This window comes from Cebidichthys violaceus, unplaced genomic scaffold (assembly GCF_023349555.1).
Source record: "Cebidichthys violaceus isolate CVI_PGR_0920_01 unplaced genomic scaffold, fCebVio1.0.p SCAF_71, whole genome shotgun sequence".
Classification (NCBI taxonomy): domain Eukaryota; kingdom Metazoa; phylum Chordata; class Actinopteri; order Perciformes; family Stichaeidae; genus Cebidichthys; species Cebidichthys violaceus.
The window spans coordinates 97,555-108,847 of record NW_027176939.1 but is presented as its reverse complement, the minus strand read 5'-3'; the positions used below and the strand labels follow the sequence as shown (position 1 = coordinate 108,847).

Genomic DNA, 11,293 nt, shown 5'->3' with positions numbered 1-11,293 from the left:
CTAAATGAAACGACTGTAAATGTTTTCAAATAAACTTTATTTAAAAAAAGTGCTTCACACTGTTAACACATGGACATTTGAATGTAACATGTCCTGCTCCTTAAATAGATTACATCATTGCATTTGTACACTTTATACAATCTGTTTGTTGATGTAGAACAGCAACCACTAGAGGGCGACTGTTCACACAGACGTTCCCTCAGCTGGAGCCTAAACTCAAAGGAGTATATGGGAATGTGTCCGGTCATTTCAAGGCAATAACCTTCACCCTTGGTTGACATACTTATATGTTCACAATGTTGACAAATGAAGTTTGGATGAGTCACGTTGAGAAGGACGCCTTGGTGTTGATGGAGCAGAGATCACACAGGGTAACAGGAGATCTGCAGAGGGTTCTTCAACTGCAGCTCATCGCCGGTTCTCCTTGTCCAGAAGGTCTTTGGCCTCGTTGATCTTAGCGGCCAGATACGGTGACCCCCCTGCACACACACACACACACACACACACACACACACACACACACACACACACACACACACACACACACACACACACACACACACACACACACACACACCTTTTAACACTCAACCATCCACTGGGTGATACGTCAGTGTGAGGAATTGGACATAAAACCCTTCTTATAAAAGCAATAAATAATATTAATATTCTCCTTCTGGTACAAAGCCTAGGCTACTTACTGATTCATTTCTTCTGTATTAACTCCGCTATGGGTAGTATTTTGTATTATTTGATCTCCAAAATGTGAATTCATGTATTCATTTTTTTATCAAGGCCTAAATGTGCCAGACTTCTAATGTAACAGGTATGTCAAGCCCTGAAGACTATCCTGTAAAGTTATGAATTGTGACCATCAGATACTTTAACTATGCATGAACAACTTAAATAAACAGTTTCTGCTCAGATTGTGCAGAATTTGTGACCATTTACATGTATTCATGTCACAGAGTCACAGTTTATGTAATCTGACTCACGGGATGTAGACTGCCCGCCTATTTCAGACTCCTCCCCTTCAGCCGTCTGCATGTTATCGTGTTCAAAATACCTGCAGTTTTACAGACGTCCGACTTTGGCGGTCAGAGTTTAGGCTCACCTTTATCTGGATGGTTCAGCACCATGATGCTCCGATGGGCCTCGCGTACCTTGGTCTTAGTGCTGACTGGGCTGAACCAAACAAAGAAATAATACATGTGAGCGATCATCCCGTTCCTCTGAGCAGTGAGCCTCACACACACACACACACACACACACACACACACACACACTGAAGGACTGTCCTTAGAAATACAAAACTCAACACGTCTTATTACCTGATGCCGAGAACGAGGCTGGCCTCTCGTTTGGACATCTTCTGCTCAAACCCTCCTTTGTAATACGACGAGAAAGCCTGTGGGGACAGAACAGGACCAGAGTTCTCTCTATGTAATCTACAACGTGCACAAAAACAAGTGAACAGGAACAGGTGTGGATGGTGAACATCACGGCTGATGTACAGGAGGTGAAACAATGACTCACGGATGAGGGCATCTTCCTGACGGTTTCAGAGAAGACCTGTCCAAGAGGCTTCCACAGCTGGAACGCGTAGCGGCCTGTGGATCAACATTCACGAAACCGTTTGAAGACAATCAGCAGAAATCACTTTAAAATCTAATTAGATGACACGAAGGGTCAAAACGTTAGCAATGAGAGAAAATAAGCCGAAACCTGAAAAAAGAATAATGCACATCCAGATTACTAATCACTGATCTTATAACAAACTGTTCTTACCTGCAAAACCTGCAGCAGCCACACCGAGACCGACCGCGATCAGAGTCCCTCCCTGAGGACAAAACGAAACGTCCGGTGGTTAGTACGCTGTTAGACGAGAGACAGAGACAGAGAAACAGAGACAGAGAAAGAGAGAGAGACAGATAGAGACAGAGACAGAGAGACAGAAAGAGAGAGAGACAGACAGACAGAGAGAGAGAGACAGAGAGAGAGAGACACTCTACAAAATAAAGCTGGCTGATTGACTTTGTGGAAAAGAAAATAAGTGCTCCAATAAAACTTAGTATGCTTTAATGAGTACTTAAATTAGCAAAAAAATTGATGGAATTCCGATGGAATGATACATTTCCTATTTAGATTTTAAGAAAACTATTTTCACAAAGGCTTTTTTTCGGCCATGTTTATACTTTCAGGATCTCTTCCAGTTTGGCCTCTACGATTACTGAATAATGTGCCATACTGTATTTACTGACTTACACATCTAGATTGTGTCAAAATAAGTTGTATGTATGATTTCATATCTATGAAGATTGTGCAGCTATAGAAAGTAAAGTCATGAAGACACTTTGTTGTCTGGTGTTTGTATCCTAGAGAGTTCTGTTGTTAGCACAACATGCATCCATCCACAATATTTATTATTTATTTATTTATATACACACACACACACACACACACACACACACACACACACACACACACAACCACACACACACTGCAGGGTGAGCATCGTATGAGCACGCAGGGTAACATCTTTTGATTTAGGGTTAGTAATATGTAAAATAAAAATAATGTTAACATGGAGGTAACTAAGATAAATGTCAGGACTTATTAGCATGAATTAGCGTTATATGATAAGAGGTCGTGACGTCGCATTGTGTTCACCTGTATCGATATTCAAAAGGCTTTAATCGTGTTAATGTTCTCATTAGTAGTAAGTTAAGTTAGCTCTGTCAAACCATCGGTTAGCGGTAAACCACCAAGTCCCCCACTGTTAAAGGGGCTTTAGCAGCTAGTTAGCTGTAGTCAGTTAGCTAGTTAACACACCTGGCGCTATTGCGACGGTCGTGACGCGCCGTTACGTTAGCGGTCACCGAGGTTACGTAACGCGCACGTTAGCAGGTACACACTGGATTAGTTCAACTCTCTCCACGAAGGCCCGCTGCGTGAGAACGAATACTTGCCAGTCGTCTGTCTGTGTCCGCGTCGCTCCTGGGGTTCGTTGTAGGAGAATACTCAGCGTACCGCATCATGTCTCCTCCGTCGACGGTCACTCTGCCGGCGTTCGCCATGTTGCCTCAGCGACGAATGTCAAAGTCACGTGACTCAACGATACAGCATCCGGTTTACACCTTCAAAATAAAACTTCAACGTCCGAAATGCGAAGCCCTGCGTAACTTTCTTTCTAGTATCCAGCAATCTTTTTTTTGCCAGTTTCCTAGTGGTAAAAAATGTGTGATAACATTGCAGTAAGGGTAGCTTTCTATGTGCTATCGCTCCTCCATTGTTACAATGGTTCCATATTCTTTGCCAGCATAGAGGTTAATCTCGATTACAGAATACTGAAAAATGGGAAAATGATCAGACAAATCGGAAAACAAGACTCCAGATTTGGTTCCTTCACTCAAAGAATTGGTTCAGATGTTATCAATCAAAGTCACTGAATTTTCTGTAACTCGTGTTGCTTTATGAATACTTCACAGTCTCTTCCACTTTTACACAGAGCTGTGCATTTAATAAGGCTTTTTATAGATTTTTTTTTTTAAAGATTCATAAGTCTGAAGTCTGAATCTCCTCTGAAAACCAGCGTGCAGCAGGATCTGTTATCTGCAGTGACATCTAGTGTCTTCAGCCGATCTCTACAGTGTTGATGCTGAATCTTCAGCTGCAGTTTGTAGCTGCAGCTCCTGGAGACACGGCTGTAAGGTTGAGGAGACCATGTGATTTTGTTGCATGAAAATCACCTAAAACCTCAGCTAGTCTGATGACAGAGCTGCAGCTCCCAAATGTTTAACCCAACAGTGAGGTTGTTTTCCTACAAATTCATGCATGGCTTTAATGAGGAACAATTCAGGTCACAATCCAGTGTTTCATCCACGGGAAATCATGTCTTGTTTTACAATGCAAGTGCAAATTATGTCTATTATGTACCTGATCGCAGTGAAAGGCTGTCTCACTGGGACTGCAAGAGGGGGCAAATTCAAAACGATGGATAAACCTGGTAGAGAATTCATTTCTCAGGATGGCTTTTGAGCCTTTATATTATTTTGTGTATGCTGTATCAGAAATAAACGACACAAAGTTGAGTTTATTCCAATAAGAAATGTTGTTCTTGTTGTTATTCATGTAATATATAATGTAAAGCTCTTAATGGGGGACGCATCCAAAGGCTCATCAGATATGAAGTTAGTTACCCTCTGTTATTGGCTTTATTTGTAAAATATGGAAAAAATAGTTTTAGTTTTTTCACTGAAAAAATATTTCAAGAAGTTACACAACGTAGTATACAGTGATCAACTTCAAACTAAATTAAAATAAAAATATTTTAAAATAAATTCTGCACCGGGTAAACCTTAGAAATATACTTTTTAATTAGTTTGTTGGACGTTTGGGGAAATACGCCTTTTAATAAATTCAAAATGTGCTTTCCTACACGAATATGTTGATATGCCTCCAACTCCCATCATACACCGCGGTGATTTATCCGGAAGAAAACCTCCGCTTCTCCCTTGCACTTCCTCTTTCCGTCAACGGAGTTTAGGTATGACATCCACAGTCCGATTCCCTTCGTAGAATCTGCTCTAAATCATGCGTTTGTTCGTTCATCCGCTGTAATGCAAAACTTCTAAATGTTCGCTAAATGTATGAGAATAAGTTGTACTGAGTATTTTGTCGGCAGACATGTTTTTGAAGCATTTAATTGTGGTTTGAGTAGCTCCGTGATAACATGGTGTTTAACGGCTAAAAGGCCGGAAGCCGCTACAGGCGGGAAGGATCTGTGTTTTATCTTTTAAGTGAGCCGTTAACACAAACTATATTTTATTTATGTGTTTACAACTGTCAGTACATTTACAGCAAGTAGCGCTGTTGCTGTCATAAACGGTACCCCGCTGTACACCGTGACGTTAGCATACATTAGGTCACGGAGGCTAGCTCGCTATGCTGAGGGTAGCTTCTAAGTGACGTATTTAGTTTGGAACATCAGGTTAAAGTTGCTCTTTAACTGCCGTTTAGCAGACTCCTGTCATGGCCGCTTAATAACCGGCCCTTCAGAAAGTGAACGTGTTGAATGAAGTCACCGATTAGCCATTAGCATTAGCCACAGGCCTCAAAGTTAGCACTCGCATGCCCGGCTGGTAAATAACGCTGTCCTGTGGTCTCGTTTCAGTACACGATGGGACGTGTGATCAGGGGACAGAGAAAAGGTGCGGGCTCCGTGTTCAAAGCCCACATCCACCACAGGAAAGGTGCCGCTAAACTCCGTCACATCGACTTCGCTGAACGTCATGGTTACATCAAGGGGATCGTGAAGGTAACGTTAGTTCAGCACGTTGTTTTACGTCCTCCTACTTGTTGGTGAACGCAGGCTGACGTTGTTTCCCCGTGGTGGTCTACCCTCTCAGGATATTATCCACGACCCTGGCCGTGGTGCTCCCCTGGCCAAAGTGGCCTTCCGTGACCCGTACCGCTTCAAGAAGAGGACGGAGCTCTTCATCGCCGCCGAGGGCATCCACACCGGACAGTTCATCTACTGCGGCAAGAAGGGTACGAGGCTGAAAGTAGACCCTGCTGGATCAGCATGAGGCAGACGATCACAGTACCTCACCTGTCTGGACCGGTCTGCTGTCCTAAGCACTCTTAACGTGGTCCACATGTGACCGGGTCATTGTAGATGCAGTGGTTTTGCTTACACGCCATCAAGCGATGGATTTGATCAGGATTTTTTGGGGGGCCGATCAACGGGGACCAGTATAGGCTAATCGGATCACAAGGTCTGTTTGGAGTAATTTCTCCACGCCGGTCAATGAGCGATTCTGCTCTTGATTCTCTGAGCAGGATCATTAAAGGGTAGGCAAGCATTCCTTTATATCCTATAACATGTTTCCTTGTCAGATTAGCTAATGGAAAGAATAGATCAGAGAGGCGCCGAGACTATCGGTGCAGATGACGAGCCGGCTGTGGAGCTCAGCTGTGTCTCTCTGAGCAGGAGAGAAAGCGGACCAATGAGTGTTGGACATGTTTAAAGTTAGAATCGAGGCGTCATGTGATTGGCCTTTTATAGAGAGCACCAATCAAACTTCTTAGAATGATCATCAGCCGATAACGAGTGTGAGGTGTTCGATGTTTCAGTGTGATGCCCGGGCCTTTTTTAAATATATATATATTTATTTTTAATTCCACAGCTCAGCTGAACATCGGCAATGTCCTGCCCGTGGGCACAATGCCCGAGGGAACCATCATCTGCTGTCTGGAGGAGAAGCCCGGTGACAGAGGCAAGCTGGCCCGCGCATCAGGAAACTACGCCACCGTCATCTCCCACAACCCCGAGACCAGGAAGTCCAGAGTGAAGCTGCCCTCAGGCTCCAAGAAGGTCATCTCCTCTGCCAACAGAGCGGTTGTCGGTGAGGATCTTGATGTTTCCTCGTTGACACATGGACGTAAACTGACGATCAGCGGAATATGAGTATCGGTGCATCGTCTGACCAGCTCTGCCCCGTTTGTGTGTTTGTTAAAGGTGTGGTTGCCGGAGGCGGTCGTATTGACAAGCCCATCCTGAAGGCCGGTCGTGCCTACCACAAGTACAAGGCCAAGAGGAACTGCTGGCCACGTGTCCGTGGTGTGGCCATGAACGTAAGTGAAGACGAGCACACTGCAGCGATGATGTCTGAGACGCACACCAGGTACAGCTGATGTTCTGAAGTCCACTAAGGATGAGGAACAGCAGTGAGAGATGACGGGTAGACAGACGGCAATCTGGACTTAGTGGGTTCAGTCTGAAGGCGTTTCATTTGGTTCATACAGAGCCGTCGCTGGAGTTAGTTTTTGTTGTTGAAACCAGCTTTATTGGTAGAGGCCATGTTCTGCAGCGTATCAGAATCTGGAGAGAGGTTTCACTGTCTCACGAGGAGGAGGAGACCACAAGTCTTTAACATCTCCTCATTTCTACATGACCCCCCACAAGTTCTCAATAGCTAATGGCAACTGTTTCCAAACCTGTACTTGTTCATCTTGAAGTTACAAGAGTTTTTCAGACATTGCAGTGTTGATGTGTGATGTGTCAGACTGCTCGTCTGTAGAAGCGTGTTAGAGAGGTGGACCGCTGCCTAATAGGATGGTGTAGGTTTCACCTTCTGAGGGTCTTCTGTCTCTCAAAGTGAAGCACCTTGAGACTGTAATGTCTTTAAAATACAACCACCACTCATAAATAAGACGCTGGTGTCTGGAGCTTATAGAATGCACATTCTCTGCACTGAAAACAAGGAAGTGGATTTTTGTCCCATCTGTGTGAGGATGCAACTCATGGTTCCTCTGACTGACGTCCCTGTTCCCCTCTTTCTCTGCAGCCCGTTGAGCATCCCTTCGGTGGTGGTAACCATCAGCATATTGGTAAACCCTCAACGATCAGGAGGGACGCCCCCGCTGGTCGCAAGGTCGGTCTCATCGCTGCCCGTCGTACCGGCAGACTGCGCGGAACAAAGACCGTCCAGGAGAAGGAGAACTAGATCTGACTTTCTTGATAATAAAAAAACGTGTTCCAAAAGAATCTGTTCAATTTGTTCATTTCTGGGTCCGAACACATTAACGAAACACCTTATTGTGGATCAGAACAGAGCTGCTGTTAACATCAGGATCACCTGCTTCTCTATTTCAAGTGTACTACCAACACACAACCAGTTTCTGCTTCCAGACGGACAGATAGGATTTATTACAGTTGTAATATGAAGCAGCTTTGTGGTTAAGAGACTATGATGGCTACTAATGAAACATTACTGCAGGTAACCTACATATAGCTCAGACTGATACAGGACAGTGTTGAGATATTAGAGGATTAAACCTGTAACTGTATGTATTTACTGTTCACACTAACAGCACTAACTACAGCCTCTATAAACCAGTCCACTAGTCTAAGCTTGGTGTCCCTGTATCAGGACAGTGATGTCTTCGTAGGCTGATTTAACAACGCAGACATTCCAAAGATTATTTGGAAATGTTTTAGTGAGCCACTCAAAGATTTAAGGTCTTTGTGGAACGACGTGAGGAGATCGTTTTCCTTTGAAGGCAGAAAAACTGCTAATTAAATTACAGAAGCATTAAGTGTTTTCTTGAGACCAGTTGAAGGGTTTCCCCCCCTCCTCGAGTTGGGAATGAAGATAGAATCCATGTCACTCCAAAGAGACGGACCGTTAAAAAAAACAAACAGTTGAAGCAGCAGAGAGAGACGTGTGACTTCAGGTTGGTAGTAGCCAGTAACACTGGTTCCTACATTTCCCATAATGCATCTCAGTGGCAGGTACATCTTTTAAAGGCTGGGTTGATGTCCCGAGTTCAAAACCTGCAGGCTGGTCCACACCCACACCCATTTATTAGGTCCACCGAGCTAAAACCAACATTCTACCTTCAGAACACTTCAGTTCTGGTTCTTCACTGATTTGAAGTGTTGACTCCATAATCCTGTTGGATGTAGTTTGTCGTGCTGCTGAACTGAATCACATTAAGAGTCGTTTCTGTTATTTTGTCCACCCCACTTAGATCAACGGAGGCAGGATAGAGACGTTCAAATTCAGCTCAAACCACATCCTCTAATAACGTGCACTGGTTTAACTAGATGAACCAAATAACCTGCAGAAACAACAAACACAACTTGGTTTATGAATAAAATAAATAAATAAAGTAGTCTGGTAGCTCACGTGTGTCTAGCCGCGTGCTCGGTGGATGAACGGTGGCGTTGCTTGGCGGTCGTTGTCCACAAGTACAAATGAGACACGGGCAAGATTCCATGTTCTTTATTTGCTAAGGGCGCAATGCTTTTTTTTGTTATATTTCTGTGCACAAAAAACCTCACAAAGTGAAAGTCCACATCGCGACTGTAGCTCCAGAATTCAACGTCACACCATGGCCAAAACAAAAGTCGGCAAAAAACAGGGCGCAGAACTCTGTACAGTCAATATCTCCTTTAAAAATAACACAAGGACAAAAATGTTCCTCTTAAATCAAATTCTATTTTTTTTTTGTGAAATACAACAAAATAAATTCTATAAAATAAGAGCAAAATATTTAAATATAATACGATGGGCAGAATATTTTCATTTGCAGGAGTATTTGGTATGTTTTAGACAAAAAAAAAAGAAAAGAAAAGAAAAAGAAATTCAAAAAAATACATGCATTCAAGTTACCAATTCAATACAGTATTTACTGATGTTTACCTTTTACTCCTACAGAATTACAAATTAGCTCAAGTTGCAACATGACTAACCAGCCGCTATTCTTACGGTACGACCCCGCTGCGGGACCTGTTCTCCGTGGAGCCACGGGGCCGAGGGTCCCGCCGCTCAGGATCGTCCCCCGAAACCCGACCGGCTCCACGGCAGAAAGGCGGCCGACGGGCAACGGGTCCGTCTACCACTAGGCTCTATCGAAGAGACGGAAGCAAACCACACAGTCTACGGAACGCCGGGAGCCCCCCGGCGCGGCGCTTCTGTTGCATATGTGTTTCATGTTTCAGGATTCCTAACGATGAAAGCTAAGCTGTCTATCCCACCAAAAAACGGACTGCCAAATGTTGAAGTTGGAGGATTATAATGTGCAATTGAAAAGCCACTTATTCATACATTGGTTCAAAATATCGCCCTCATTGTAGACAGGGTAGATGAGTAGAAAAAAAAACAAAAAAACCCCAAACAAAAGAACCTCAGGGTAACAGCGCCCCTCTGGAGAGGTGGAGTAAGAACAGCTTTAGGTTGTTATGATCACAAGTCTTCCCTTGGGCTACACTAGTCTGGTGAGAAGCCATGCTAAATGTTACAGCATATTAACTAGAGCTTCAAAAAGGGTTGAATTAATTACCAGAACAAAACGAAAGAAAGAAAGAGAAAGAAAAAGAAAGGCAATGAGTTTCAGAACAATGTTGCATCACTGCTTTTTCACATCAACCAAAAACACCGTAAAAGTCCACCCAACCATTCCATCACACTGACACCAACCACAGCTCGTGAGTTGGTTTGGCATGGGTCATAAGGTTGCCAAGGAGCTTAAGAATAATAATATAATTATGATAATAACAATGCGTCCTTCTACAGTTGAATGACCAGTAACCGTCCGATGGTAGAACAAACTTTACTGCTGAGCATGGGTGATAAAACAAAGAGGAGTCGTTGTCTTCTTACAGTTTTTTTTGGGCATTTTTCTTATTTATAATATCCACTTTTGTTTTTTTTTCATAATATCTGCGACATCTCCCAACAGCAAACCACACAGAGTTATGCTACCGGGGGATCTGAACAGTCAGAAACATTAACATACTATGTACACCTTTTCGTCGTGTAGACAAGCGCGTCAGCATCGTCAGCTCCGGGTGAATTTGTTTTTTTCTTTATTAGAACTCTTGTCCACTCCTCCCGGCCTCCGCAGCCGCCAGCAGGCCCCATGTCGCACGGTCAGGCCGCCCCAGGCCAGGGGAGAGTGCCGCCCGGAGGCCAACGGGAGATAGGGGGCCTGGAGAGGGGATGGGAGCCCTGGCTCTGCCCTGCCCTGGGGCCAGAGAGAGAGGGGGGGGGAGAGAGAGAGAGAGAGAGAGAGAGAGAGAGAGAGAGAGAGAGGGGGGAGAGAGAGAGAAAGAGAGAGGGGCCCGACAAGGAGCTCTGTTGACCGAAGGATGAGAGGAAGGAGAGCGGGACGATTGAGGCTCGAGGCACAGCAGAGGGGGAGAGAGGGGGGACGTTACTCCTTCGGCGGGGCAGGCGCTGGGGTGGTGGAGGAGGTGGTGGGCACGGGGGCCGGGGCCGGGGCCAGGGCTGGAGCCGGAGCCGGGGCCAGAGCCGGAGCCGGGGTCGGGGCCGGAGCGACCTCCTCGGTGCTCTCCCAGTTCTCTTGTGCTCGCGGGCCTGGGCCGGGAGTGGGACCAGGGCCTGGGGTGGGGGTGGTCTGGGCGGGGCCCGGAGTCGGGGCAGAGGCAGGACCGGGACGCTGAGGGTTGTTCATGTGCTGAGCAGCGGGCCCGGTGTACGGCTGCCCATGGGGGTGGTTGTTCTGTTCAGGGGGGGAGGAAGTGGACAAAAATCAGTTCAACAGTTGAACTAAATACAATCAAATGTGATGAATAAACTAATATTAATATAATTAACAAATATCGTCTGTGTATCAAAAGTTAAATAAAAATCAAATCATCTTTTTTGCCGTGGTCGATTTAAAGTCACCGTCCACGTTCCTACTCTCATCACATTTCAGGTACAGGTGAACGGGTGAACAGGTGAACAGGTGAACGGGTGAACAGGTGAACGGGGGCCCCTGA

At 45.0% G+C, this 11,293-nt stretch overlaps 3 protein-coding genes across 8 annotated transcripts in view; 1 reads left to right on the top strand and 2 right to left on the bottom strand.

Annotated features, from left to right (window-relative positions):
- Positions 1-20: 20 nt before the first annotated feature.
- On the bottom strand, positions 21-3,101 carry dnajc15 (DnaJ (Hsp40) homolog, subfamily C, member 15). The gene is made up of 6 exons (XM_068736654.1): positions 2,970-3,101; positions 1,789-1,840; positions 1,537-1,610; positions 1,332-1,408; positions 1,115-1,185; positions 21-479 (listed from the first exon to the last, which is right to left on the bottom strand). Exons 1-6 carry the CDS (start codon positions 3,075-3,077, stop codon positions 409-411), a joined length of 453 nt encoding a protein of 150 aa, XP_068592755.1. The 5' UTR covers positions 3,078-3,101; the 3' UTR covers positions 21-408.
- Positions 3,102-4,477: 1,376 nt separating this feature from the next.
- On the top strand, positions 4,478-7,549 carry rpl8 (ribosomal protein L8). The gene is made up of 6 exons (XM_068736668.1): positions 4,478-4,546; positions 5,174-5,317; positions 5,409-5,550; positions 6,189-6,407; positions 6,521-6,636; positions 7,350-7,549. Exons 2-6 carry the CDS (start codon positions 5,180-5,182, stop codon positions 7,506-7,508), a joined length of 774 nt encoding a protein of 257 aa, XP_068592769.1. The 5' UTR covers positions 4,478-4,546; positions 5,174-5,179; the 3' UTR covers positions 7,509-7,549.
- Positions 7,550-8,773: 1,224 nt separating this feature from the next.
- The window catches only part of usp9 (ubiquitin specific peptidase 9), a 37,627-nt gene continuing 35,107 nt past the window's right edge, over positions 8,774-11,293 (bottom strand). For all 6 annotated transcript variants that reach the window (XM_068736693.1, XM_068736690.1, XM_068736692.1 and 3 more), the window contains one exon: positions 8,774-11,031. In XM_068736693.1, the coding sequence (XP_068592794.1) occupies positions 10,723-11,031 (309 nt within the window). In that variant the 3' untranslated portion in view covers positions 8,774-10,722. The remainder of the gene's footprint in view (positions 11,032-11,293) is intronic.